The sequence below is a fragment of the Passer montanus genome, unplaced genomic scaffold, assembly GCF_014805655.1.
Source record: "Passer montanus isolate IOZ18808 unplaced genomic scaffold, ASM1480565v1 scaffold51, whole genome shotgun sequence".
Classification (NCBI taxonomy): Eukaryota; Metazoa; Chordata; class Aves; order Passeriformes; family Passeridae; genus Passer; species Passer montanus.
The window spans coordinates 4,975,770-4,989,340 of NW_024370041.1; the positions used below are offsets into that span (position 1 = coordinate 4,975,770).

Here is a 13,571-nt window from a genome sequence, read left to right on the forward strand (position 1 = left end):
CCTCTAAGGGATGAGAGGAGATCAATCTGGATAAACTATGTGAAAACTATTCTTGCATCAGACTGTCACCATGACATCCAGGGAAGGCAATAAACTGCTGAAAATTGGACATAGGAAAAAAACCCCAAACCTTTCAAATTATCTCTAGAGATTTCTAGGAACAAAAGTTGCAGTTGGTATATGAGTTCTGAGAAAATAACAGGGCTTATGGATTAAGAAAATTTTTGAACACCCAGATAAAATACCTGAAGAGCGAACATAAAGATCCTTTAAACATACAGCTCAATTTCCAAAGTAAGAGATCAGGTCTAAAGAACTCAGCTAAGAAAAAAATATTTTAATGTTCTTTATACTTGAGCCAAAGCCCACACCTCCAATGGTAACCAACACTGAAGCAATACAGAAGGAAGAATATAGTGATTCATCCTGTAAAATACAAATTTACAATATGAAAAACTGATAGTCATTTCTATTAGGTTAAGAATTATCTGTGTGTTGCATCATAGCATAACAAGAAAATGTAATAAGCCTAGTTAAGCAGAAACATTGATGCTAATTAGAAACAGAATCTCCCAAAAATAAACTCTAACTTTAGTATTACAGGCATCATCTAACCAGAAGGAAAATGTGAAATGCTATAAAATGATACTCAAAGAAAAAGAAAATAAACTATCACAGAGATTAAAAGTTCAGAAAACTACCATGAAATGAAAAACTACATTTAGTTATTTCATGGGTATATCAGGCTGATGAGAGGAAAATGCAGTTTATGGTTAACATAGCAAACAGAAATGCTTTTTTAAGCATTTATGAGTTTTCTGACTCTGATTTTCACTTCAGAAGAGAAGCAATTACAACTATCTTTTATTACTTGCCTTATTTTTCTTAGCAAAGTGTGAAAAGGTCTGAAGAGTTCAGACATATCTTCTGGTTTATGGTCCAAGTTTAATGGTCCCTCGGAGTAGACAACAAGGCCACTGTAATTCAAACACATGCATGAACACACACAAAAATGAAAATTTTATTACACAGAGCAACCAGCGAATAGTCAGAAAAGCAACTGTACATAAACATTAGAACAACATTTAACTACATCTCATTATCTTATTTTTGTCTGATTCACCCACAGCTAGAATTAGATGCTATTTAAAGTAACAGGAAAAAGATCCCTTCCACGCTGTTCCCCACTCTTAAACAAGGCAGAAAAGGCAATGGGAACATAAATGGAAGAACATACATTTATTTCATTGCTGCAGCTGAATTTAAAGAAACCCAAAGACCAGAAAATCCCACAAAGGAAACCTATTATTAAGTACATTTGGGGAGGTCCACTGATTTGAGATACTGCAGATGGCTTTTCCTTCCCAGTCTATAAATTTCCAGGTAAGGTAGCTGACCCCTGAGTTCCTAGTTTCCTACTTCCAAGACAAATATAACGTGGTGTTGACATATGGTAAAAAAAGGAAACAGATTTTCTTAATCACATAAAACATATCTTGAAGAAATCAGGCTTTTAAATCAACTCAGCACTTGTACAAATTTCCCTGGAATGAGGTAAATTCACAATCCTGAGAGCCTCCAGGTACTTCACTGCAGGTATCTCAATAGCTCCTCCTGACCAAATCACCACTGCCCAAATCTGTCTGTGTGCCATGGATTAAACAAAATTCACCTTCAGATCTGCTGTGCCACACCAGACTGGGTGAGAGACTGGATTCCCAGCAGGCACCACTCTGCTTAGAGCTATTTAATCCTCTGCCCCCTGCAAAACCAATGCATGTTTTCCAAAGGCAAAGCATTCTCACAGCTGAGATTACATCAGTTTTCTTTTTCCAAGGCAGTTTTCCCCTTCCTGTCCATAGTGTCAGTGCTCTGTTACGCAAGACATTTCAAAGGCATGTTCCTTTTCTTAAACTCCAATTACATATTGCTATTAGAGCCACCCAGCACCCAGAATAACAGCAACCCTTGGCTAACAGGACTGTCCAAGTCTTTTAGTCACCAGCCTAGCAAGCACCTGTGTGACCACCAAAACCTCTCTGAGACACAGCAGCAAAGCTGATGTCACAAGCTATATGAATTTCTCTGAAGTACTAAGAAAAATAAAGACCAGGGGATTAATTTTTTGAGGGCAGGAGCAGAGAAGAGGAGATGAGAGCCAGAAAAATTTGCTTCCTTTGCAAGTCACTTTTTTTTTTTTGTGACTTAAGACAAACTATCTTGTTGCCAGGGACACATAATTTTATCTTTTTCTCTATGCTTGCCAAGCTTCAACAAGCAGGCTGCCACAAAGTGAAGCAGTTATTGCTGACTCATGTCTTATGTTCTGCATAAGCAAATGTTACTACTTTGCTGAGTGAGAGTTCAAGGCTACTCTCCTCAAAATTCTACCTGATGTAGGTCACTGTTCCTTTGGCATTCAGGCAGTTTGCTTGAGAGAATTTAACTCTTGGAAGAAATTAAAAAAAGTGGGCTAGTGCACTACAGAATAAAAATAATATGAAATGGCTTCTGTACATGTGTAACATTTGAAAGAGCTCTGTGACAATTCATGACAGTCATTCAGTTTCTTATCACTGGATAATTAGGGACACTCAAACTTCTTCTCTATCCTTCTTTGTAATTTGGGATAGACATGATCTATTTGCCAGAGAGCCCTGGTTTTCCCGTTAGTCATGATGTGTTCTCCTTCACTGTGAGTTCCAGCAGCTTCAAACTGAGTTCTCACATTCCTGTTGTCTTCCAATAATCAGATTATTACTGTTATTATTTTTAGAATGTTAGAGACAATATACTATTTAACAGGAACAACAGGCCACAGGGATTTCCTGAGGAGAAGTGTATTACACTCAGGATTTGAGGGTTTTTATTTCCCTCAATTATCCTACTTATATTAGCTAACTGTAAAACACTCACAATGGTAAAATATTAAAAATATGCTGGCTTTACTCCAGAGAAACTGCTGCCTCAGTAAACCATGAAGACTCATTAGGAAAAATGCATCTGATTTGTTCAATATTGCAAAAACTGCATGAAGCAAAACCACTGTCAATTTAGCTGCCTTGAGTGGTCAATACAGGGCACAAATCTACATAAAAGTTACACATATCAGCACTTTCCTTCAAGAGAATTAAGCCTAACTCAACAGTTACAATGAAGTTTGCCATGGTAATTCCTTCCGAACCTAGAGTCATAGAGAAAAACACACAAATTTAACTGAAAATCTGTAGTTTTCAAGAATTGTATCCTTAGGTCATCCTATTTTTGAGTGTCACAAAATATGTGCTTTCAAAAAATATTTCTGACAACATGACATTACAAAGACTGATGTTCCAAATTTTTAAATTTTGAGGGAGGATGCCTGATCAATTGTTCCTGCCTGCTCTATTTAGAGTTCTACCATCTTTCTTTTTTTTTTTTGCCTTGATATTCTACATTAAACTGGTAATGATTTAGAACACAACAATCCTCCTCCTTTAATTCTTTTTAAAGAACATTAAAGCAAACTCAGGTGAAAGACAGACCATCAAAATTCTAAACACAGCTTTTCCAGTCTTCAATAAACCTTTAAATGAGGCAGAGCAGAGAGTAGTTAAAAATTACTCACCATACAATGGCTAATCTTGGAATTGTAAACATTAAAGCTGGTTCATAGTCATCTATCATATCTTGAGTGAGGTATCCAAGCCTTAAGGCTCTAAGCAGAAGAATAAAATTATTTAGTAAGACATCAAAGTCTTGAAGAATACATTTCACTAAGGAAAAATTTGAAAAAATTGTTATAAACCAAACCAAACTGATAGTATTTAACTCATGCACTGGTTCTGTACAATCTAAACCACCATATATATAACTGCTTGCTTAAGTCTCTGCTTTAAAGAAAAAAATAGTATAAAAACATAAATGCAAGAAACAAATCCCTTTAAGCATTTAAAGCTTTTATAGTCACAATTCACTTTTATGAAATTTTCTCTATTTACTATTTTATGTCAAGCTTCAGCTTGATACTGAAAACCACTGGTGCTGACAATTTTTCAAATAAAATAAACATTTTTAAAGTAATAGTGGAAAGTACTTGGTTCCATTTTCAAATACAAACTGCTCTAATTATCAAGTTCAATCTCCCCCTTAACTAACAAAAAACATAAGAAAACCACCCAAGAACAGCCCGATTCTACACAATAACTTACTGAAGTCTACGGATTTAATATTTGGGGGAGACATCATTGTCCTCAAATAACTTCTCAAATGTCTTAAGTCCCTTTTAAACTAAACCCCACTTTACCTGGATTTTTTACTTTGCTGTATTTTCCAGGTTGCTTCATAATTTCTAGATTTCACCATATATGTTTTATAACATCCTCAAATTTCTTCTCTGACTTGTTCATATCAAGGTTTAAGACTGCAATGAAAACTGCACACGAGTCCTGCTTTTGGTCCCCAAAAGAATGCAAAGAGCATTTTCTTATTCCCTGTCAGCCAGTACTGCTGGGGGTGGACAGGACACGGCCACAAAGCAAATCCTGGTTGGTGCCAAGAGTGGACTGCCACACTGCTGTGTGACCCATGCTCACTCCCTGCTCCCTCCTACAGCCCAGACAGATTTCCCAAAGCTACAAGTAAGAAACCATCTTTTTCCTCTTACTGGGCAAATACAGAATGCCAGAATTGTCAGGGTTGGAATGCACCTCTGGAGATCAGCCATTCCAACCCCTCTGCCAGGCAGGGTCATCTGCCAGAGCAGGTGACACAGGAACACATCCAGGTGGGTTTGGAATGTCTCCAGAGAGGGAGACTCCACAACCTCCATTCTGCCACCTCAATATAGAGAAATTCTTCCCCATGCTGGTGTGAACTTCTCTTGTTGTAATTTATGCTGTTACTCCTTGTTCTGTCCCTGGGCACCATGGAAGAGAGTCTGGCACCATAATCTTGACACACACCTTAGAGATATTTGTGTGCATGGATCAGATCCCCTCACTCTTGTCTCCTCTGAACAGGTTTATCTTATTTAACAGATTTAGCTTATTTAAATGCTGAGTCTTCATGTACACATCTGTTACTAGGCATACCAACAATACAGTTATTGTCGTATTATTAACTTTTGTGTTTTGTTTTGTATTTTTTTAATGTAGAAAACAAAACAGAGGCTTGTGCCTGCGAAGCATGCTTAATACCTTTGAATTTGGATACTTACTAGAAAAGCAAAATAGCTGTTGGTTTATGACAATTCTTCAATATTATAGTTAATGTACTTCTATAAAAATTCAGACAGAAAGGAAACACAGAAATTAAGACCTAGTCCTCAACTTACCTCTCCACAGTTTCACAGAAGAGCACGATAACCTCCTGCTGTACATAGTATTCTTTTGGAGACTTCACAGGTACCATGGCTGACACATAACTACAAAAATTATAAAATAATGTACCACTGTTTCACATGCTTTAACAAATAAAATTTTAAATAAAACCAGACCTAGAACAAATCATCTTAGAAACCTAAGATGATTTCCTGTACCAATTTGTATTTATTTCAACAGCACTCAATGAAAACTGTACTGTGTAACAATCTATGAGAAACACAGCCAAATTACTTATTGAAGTGGAATTGAGACAGCGGAAGTCAGCAGTAATTTAGAAATATTATAATTATATAGCACATTTATGATACAATGATGTAATTATGATAGCACATTCAGCTATCAGAACCCTTTACTGTGTGGCACAGTGCCTTGGAAGGATCTTTACTGCCCCATCTTAAAGACAGAACAGTTTACTCTGCATTTCCTCAATTAAAAAATTCTGATTTAAACCAAACATTTTACCTATAATATTTTTACATGAAATTAGATTAGTGAAATGAGTTACGCAGATGAGACAGTTTATGACACTTAAAATTTGGCCTCATTTCTATGTGGAATTACTAGCAAAAGCACTAATTCAACAAGGTAAGAAACTGGTAGAAGTTTAGTGGTTTTCTGTCACTGTACTACTTAATTGGTCATTTGTAGAATACAAGTAACACAGAAAGGGAAGAAGTTGTTTGCAAAACAATGGTGAAGGAAAATGCTGTATCCAGAGAGTGGAACTGACAGGCCAAAAGCTGCACAGACCCTGGCAAGAACTGTCATTGTTGTCTGCACTCAAACCCACACTTTAAAACATGTTTTTAGACAATATTTTCAATTGAAGTGTTTTCAATGTAACAGAATAATGATGCCTTTTCCAATCAGAAAAAACCCGCTTACCTGAGTGAAAGAACACAAGAGAGTAACAATTTTGAGGAAGGGCAAGCAGTAATGTGGGACATGACAGTCTACAGATTATTCCCAAGAAACATTAAGACTACCCAATTCCAAGAAACGTGTTCTGCTAAGGGCAGCAGTGACTGTGTCATATGAGATCCACAGATAATCCTGCCCATTATCTTGTCTGTGGCCAGCACCACAAACATCTAACACACAGGCAGGTAGCTGGCTACACTCTGAAGCACAGTGCAAGACTGGTCAATGTGACCCTATGCTGCAAAAGACATCATCCCAAAAAGCAGTTATTTTTACTTAAGCTATAAACCTCAAAGTCATTTTTCAATCACATGTTTTGAAATCAGTGATTTCCTGTGGTTAATTATGGTTCATGTAAAAGCACTTCCTCCATCAGAATTCAATTTGCCTTCTTAAATTCACTGGGTACATCTTGCTTGAACCACTAAGCACAAGAGAACAAAACCTCAGTCTCTAGAATATGTGTTAATTGTTCTTTTCTTTTTAAGTATCTATTTGTTGCCTTTTCTCTGACAAAGAAAACATTAAGAGATTTATGGTTTCCTTTTGTGTCTTGGAAATTCTCCCTCAAATGCCATTTGCCAGTATGCAAATGGGGGATTATAGTTTAGCTGGAGAGAGGAAATGCTGATTGCTAAAAAGCTATCTAGTTTTCATTATTGCTACACTGGAAGGAAAAATCTAACAATACACAAATTACTGAAGAATTCAAATACAATGATAAAAAATTTACATCATTTTTCCAGTCAAAGAATATAGAGTGAAACAGTCAATTTCCATAAACCAAAAAGCCAAAAAACAATTGCAGTGGCTAAGACATGGCTCATAACACATTTACTTCATCTCTTTTACCTTAATTCAAACTCAGCAAAAAGAACATCAAAATGCTTGAGGGAATCTTTCATTTTTTCTGTGTAGAGGTTCAAATCCCTCAAGGCCTGGTCACGAATGATATTTCTGACTTCCTCTAGGCTTCGGGTCAGATCCTTGGCCAAGGGCCTCATAGCCATACTCTCAATTTCACGATTCATAATAATTGAACCAGCAGCCAAACACTGTGAAAGATATGAAGAGATAAAATATTAGTTTTTACAAAGTAAAAATATTTCTATACTCAGAAATAAAGCACAAGATATGCTATTTAATAAGATGTGCTTTTGAACAATGCCAGCACTTAGCCCAGTTGGCTGCAAATAATTAAACAAGTGAAAGATTTAAGGCTGGTATAGAGTCAAAAGCTTTCACAGAAAAAGGAGCAGTTCAGACAGGGAGAGATGAGAAGAGGAAAATTTTGAAGTACAAGAATGTCTTGGGGTGACCACAGTGCTGACAGAAGAACTAAAGTTATTCTCCCACCAGTTGGGCAATAAGCATCAGTAGGACAGATCCTCTATGCACACACAGATTCCTTGCATAAAAGAGGTGGGAATCCAGCAAAACTACAGTCCATGGGCTGTTTTGATTTGGGCTTTGATTTGGATTTTTTATTTTATTGTAAAATAAGTCTGTTCCAAGTTCTGCAACTGTGATGTCTTTTACAGCAAAGCTGCTCATACTGGCTGTCACACAAGAATCCAGTTAGGCCAGTACCCTGCTTCCCACAGAATCATGAAAATATACAAAAATCAGGTCACTGAGTGATTCTTCCCTTCCAGTGTCTGGAAAGCAACTATTTAAGACTCCTTGCCCCAGGCATTATACATGGACTCCATCCAGCTGACAAAGACATTAACAGCAGATTTTTACTGTAACACATTAATAAAACTTTTTTTTAAAATCTTGCCACTAAACACAACTGCTGGCTTTATTCTTTTATGGTTACATTTGGAAGCACCAATATAAATTACAACTGCTGCATTAATAGAAATACTTTTGTTAACTGAGAAAATACAATTCACAAAGATCAGGGTTTTTCTTCCCTTTTTTAAATCTCCATTTGCAGCTGTGTCACCCCCCTCTCCCAGGCATCCTGTGGATGGGAGCCACACCTGCAATTCAGTATGAGGGACCTGCAATCCCAGAAGGGATCCTTTCTCAGCAGTCTGATTTGAGGGCACTCAGAGATGATCATGTTCTTACTTCTTATCAGCCAAAGCAGTATTTGTGGGAAGTCTGGATAGAGTAAGTGTTACCTGCTGATAGGTATTCTCAGTCTGATAACTCAGTGATTGTACTGACAAGGGCAGAAGTGTGTACTCATGAAGCTCACACAACGTTCTTGCTCCATGATTTTACAGGAGGGCAGTGCCTACAGCAGCAGGAGCTGGCATTACACCATCACTGCATGTGTTACTTTCCCTGGAACCAACAGGTCCCTCCAGCCTGAGGGTTACACAGTGAAAGTTTGATTTGGAAACAGGTTTAGCTTACACAACACAGCAGTGAATAAAACAAGACTTAGGACAGGATTACAAAGCACTGACATATCAAATTAATTTTGTAAATTCTGAGACTTCTCTGACTCAGAGGAGCCTGCAATTAACAACTGTCAAAGCAAGTTTCAGAAACAGAACATATGGAGGCATATTGGACTGAACAAGATGGGAAATCTTCATGGAGAACTTGCACTTGAAAAAGAAAGGAGAAGTTGGTAAAGAAAAAAAAAGTTATTAACAGGAGGCCAAGGGTTGCTTCAAATACAAGAGAGACACCACAGAAAACAAGACTACAACATGCTGTTGTGTGGTGGGATGTCTGGACTAATCCTCCCTCAAGTCTCAACAAATTCATGGTGCCACCTTAAGTTACCTTCAGGCCAGTGAAGTGTTTATCACTAAAGATGCCACAATACAAAAAATGCCACCAAAAATGGTTGGTTTTTGTTTTTTTTTTAGCCAAAGACATCAGTACTAAAAAATAAATATCTTGCATATCACAGCCTTTTGTTCTGACACTTCAGGCTTCCTTTGGTTAAAATAACAGAAGCTTATTCACTACAAAAATTCCTTGTTCCTACAGGTTGGTCTAGAAGCAAGTCTTTGAGAGAAACCAGGTAAGAGAAGGAAAGTGGACTTCAGTGTTCTGCACAGGAACTATTATTTTTGGCATACACATGAAACCAGAAGATATGTACAACATATGACAGCCTGAGATTGCATATTTAGGATGAATTATAGCATAACACAGCCATTAAAATAAAGTAACAGCATGCACTTGTATTTGTTGGAGATGAACTTTTGTCCTGATGAAACTCTCTAATACATTTTTATTTGTTTCTAAGATCTTCAAGACACAAGATGACTGATCAGAAAAAAAAAAACCAAACAAAAAATCACCCACAAAAGAATAGTTTTTTACTATAGAATATTGACAGCACACAATTATGAAAATAACCTGGTATGCTCTTAGCCCAACCAAAACCACAGTAAAAGAACCCCATTTCTCTGAGCACCCAGAGCAAGTTCTCTTGTTTATTTTGCCCTCTAATTCTTTCTTGTACCTCTTTCAGAAAAATCTGAACAGGTTCTTGTGGCTTTACACAAAAAAAAAAGTGTCTATTAATCCCAAACAACAGGAGTATGACAGACCTACCTCTGCTCCAAACCAAAGCTGTCCTGCAAGGTTGTCATGGCGTATTTCCTCTGGAAACTTAACACAAAAGTCTCTGTTGGCCCGTTCATGTGGAATGCATTCATCCATGATTTGGTTTATGATGTTCAAAACATTATCCTGGAGCAAAAAACAGGATACCATATATACAGTTTGCACAGAAAACATTTTTGTTTCTAAAACAGACTTTATTAGTGAAGTACCAACCAATTAAGATAGAAAATGCAGCATTTAACTCTCATGGTCTTCAGACACACAGTGAAAACAGAGGAGAATATTGCACAGAAACAAGAGCAGCTAACTTCACTCTTTGTAGTTTTCCTAGAAACTGTTTCTCAGATTAGTTGCACTTAACTTTGACTACTTTAATGAGACTTCTGATGAGGAGGCATGACATAAAAAACTCGTACCTCCAGCTCTCTGTACCTATCAGTAAATAAAATGGAAGTACATGTGAATTATACCTTTTCCATTTCTTCTCACCAGCCCCAACAACACACACTGCCCTTATTCCCACAAAGAGCACCTGACAGGGTACCTTGCAGTTGTTAGAAACTGAGTTATACTGGGACCATTTAAGCTCATCCTGGTAATCTAAAGCACTTTACACACCTGAATCCTATGTGGGCAAGGACTGGCACTCTCACCAACCACCACATCCCCCAGACAGCAGGAGGATAAGGGGACACCACACAAATTAGAGCTTTAATAACTGCTCTGATCTACCTCTACACCAGGACAATGATCAAAGACCTACAAGCAGTTTCTTGATATGCAGTAAATAATCTGTATTCATTTATTTGAAAAGATAATTTTCACATTCCCCTGCTGGGAGCTGTACAGAATTTAATTAACATAATAAAGGTAGATTGAGAGCATGAAAAAGGCTGAGTGCTTTCATAAAGATGTTTTGTCTTATGCTTCTTCCGCTATTTACAGAATTCACATTCTATTTAAAGTATTTCTCAAACAAATACCACCACATCTGTCTGTACAAAATTGTTTAACAGACAGAATTGCTTTAAATCTACACTTTACTAGTTTATTTTCACCTGCATTTAAAAAACAGTAGAAGACAGGAATTTTGAAGAAATCTGCCCCTTTAATATGTTCCCCATCAAAAAAGACAAAACCTACTTTAAGTACAATGAATGATCCACATTTTCTACAATTTCTCCACAAACTGCTGTACCTGCTGTTGCCACAAAACAATCTTAACATTAAGGCTGTAATTACAGTTGTCTTCAACCAAAATAAGGGAATAAATTAATGATCAGCAATATTTATTACACACTGGTATAAGGAACTTGATGTGTTAATGATTAAAACACTTTCACAAAGTATTTTTTGCAAAGCTGTCATGAGATAAGAAGTTTCATATCAATAAAGTTGTAAAAAACAAACAAAAAACCCCACCTCATACAGTTAAAACACACAAAGAAGTGTAACAACCAACCATCTTCTCTAGATGCAGGACTGAAAATCAAATGCCCTGTAGCCCCTCCAGGGCATCACAACACAGACCATGGCCAGCAGGTATGAGAAGAGACAAGAAAAGAAAACTAGAATCACAGACAAAAAAACCCTGGTTTTAGAGATGAAACCTCCCCCTCACTTTGCTGGGTCTGTTGTACTGCCAGGATCAGTGGGGCACTAGGATCCCTTAGAATCCAGAGATGCCCCTTGCAGGAACTGAGGGAAAAGCCAACCCTAAATACTCCCAAGGGTCATTGCAAGGAGAACTGAAGTTAAATCCTGGAAGAGGACAGAGCAAAGATGCCCACACCCTGCTGCAGCAGCACCTGAACCACTGGCAGAACATTCAGCACCTCCTCTCTCCAGGACAGCAGGGAGTCAGACAAGAAATCACATCCAAATTGGTCTGACACCTTAGGGTCAGAAAAAACAGAATAACCGCAAGTTTCCTATTCTGCTTCCACTTCTTAATTCATGGTATTGAGTATACTTCTCTCACCAATATTTAGCTAAATCTACCTGGGAACCAAAGCATTTTGAATGTAGGTCTCCTAAGAAAAACAACTCCTAAACTACCCAAAGTAACAGAGCAAAGGCTGAAACTGAGGATAAAAACATTTACATTGTAGAAAGGCATGAGTCACTCATGAAGTGTCTCAAATCTGTCATTGCTGATCTATTTTGAGACCAGGTGCTCTGCCTGTAGCTCTCACTTTATCACTGGTGCAATACAAGTTGGTCTTTATCACCAGGATGAAAAAGTCAGATTCCTGTTTTCAGAGAATTAATCAATGTTTGCAAAGGCCTTTTTGCATTGGAGAATTATAGTGGTAAAAAGTAATCTTACCAGTTAAAATTTTACAAAAGTTTCACGAAATGCAGAGAAATATTAAGGCAGGAAACTCTGAGAACACTATTCACATCTGGTTATATCAGACTTTAAGTAATCCAATTACATTTTATTTTAGGACATGAGATTCCAATTTATTTTACTTGCCACCCAACTTTAATATGGGAAATGCAATTTTTCTCTTGCTTTTTTTTTTCCCTGAAATGCTACACTGAATAAGAGGAAAAGCCATATTAAAACAACTTTCCTCCCTAAATTTTATTTTACTTCAATGGATTATTTTTTAAATGCAATCTTATGTGACAGCAGCTACAAGACAGATTGAATTTCCCTTACATAACCACCTATATACATATTCAAAATTCCTGATGTATCAAAGAACATTTTACACAAACAGAATAAAGAAAGAGGACTCACAGCTGGTAAGCAACTGTTCCATGGTTTTGTTCTGTTTTTCTAATCCTTATAACCTGTTAAAAAGCTCTAAGATTCTGTCTAAATAATCTCAGGAGATAATTATTACAAGCATCATGAAATTTTATACCTTAATATACTTGATTACTGCAACTAAAGGCACAATGATCTAATGAATATATTTCAACCTTTTACAATATACTAATGTTTAAGCATATAATTTATTTGTTTCCCCCTTAAAAGACACTTAATATTCAGCCTCATTTCTTCAGCATTCCTATAACCTCTAGATGCTTCTGCTCCAGAGCACCCAAAATCTACCAACACCTCTCCATGTATGCCAAACTTTGAGTCAGGTATTTTTTTTTAATATATGTAGTACTACTAAGTTAAACTACAGGTAATTAGAATTTTAATATACACTTCCCAATGGAAATAAATCACAATAGCTCCATCTCCAGTAGCAGTTGTCTGTATAGAGTTACCTGGCTTCACACAGGCAGCTGGTTGTTGTCAGAGAGCTCAGTGAAAAAGCCAATTAAAAACATGGCCATCTTCTCCTGCCTAGTCTAGCAGGGATACAGGAAGATTACAGAAAGAACAGTTGATGGAACTTTGATACATAATGTACAAATACTGAAAGATTTCTACAAGCTAAATTGCTTTTGCTGTTTGAAGATGTGCAATTTCCCAAATTCTCTGTTGTTCTACAGGGTTTATTTTATCATCCTACAGAAGAAAAAAAAACCAAAACAAGCCAACAATTCTCCATCACTTCCTTCCCCTCTTCCATTTTTCTTATGACACCCAGAGCAGGGTAACTTACATAAAAAATCTGGAATATTTGCTCCCATAAAAATTTCAGATCTCAGATGCTTTAAAACTGGAAGGATGCCAGCCAATTTAGACTGTCCAATGCATTGTAAGCAAATTAGTCTATTCTTTAGAAGAACTTCAAGAAACATTCAATTTATTTAATTACAGTATTCTGCTTTGTA

At 36.9% G+C, this 13,571-nt stretch overlaps 1 protein-coding gene across 6 annotated transcripts in view; it reads right to left on the bottom strand.

Annotated features, from left to right (window-relative positions):
* Positions 1–13,571, bottom strand: part of ZFYVE28 (zinc finger FYVE-type containing 28) — a 144,569-nt gene that overhangs the window by 49,911 nt on the left and 81,087 nt on the right. For all 6 annotated transcript variants that reach the window (XM_039723912.1, XM_039723910.1, XM_039723909.1 and 3 more), the window contains exons 3-7: positions 9,816–9,953; positions 7,137–7,339; positions 5,315–5,404; positions 3,608–3,697; positions 876–977 (exon numbers count right to left, since the gene is read on the bottom strand). In XM_039723912.1, coding sequence (XP_039579846.1) covers positions 876–977; positions 3,608–3,697; positions 5,315–5,404; positions 7,137–7,339; positions 9,816–9,953 — 623 coding nt within the window. The remainder of the gene's footprint in view (positions 1–875; positions 978–3,607; positions 3,698–5,314; positions 5,405–7,136; positions 7,340–9,815; positions 9,954–13,571) is intronic.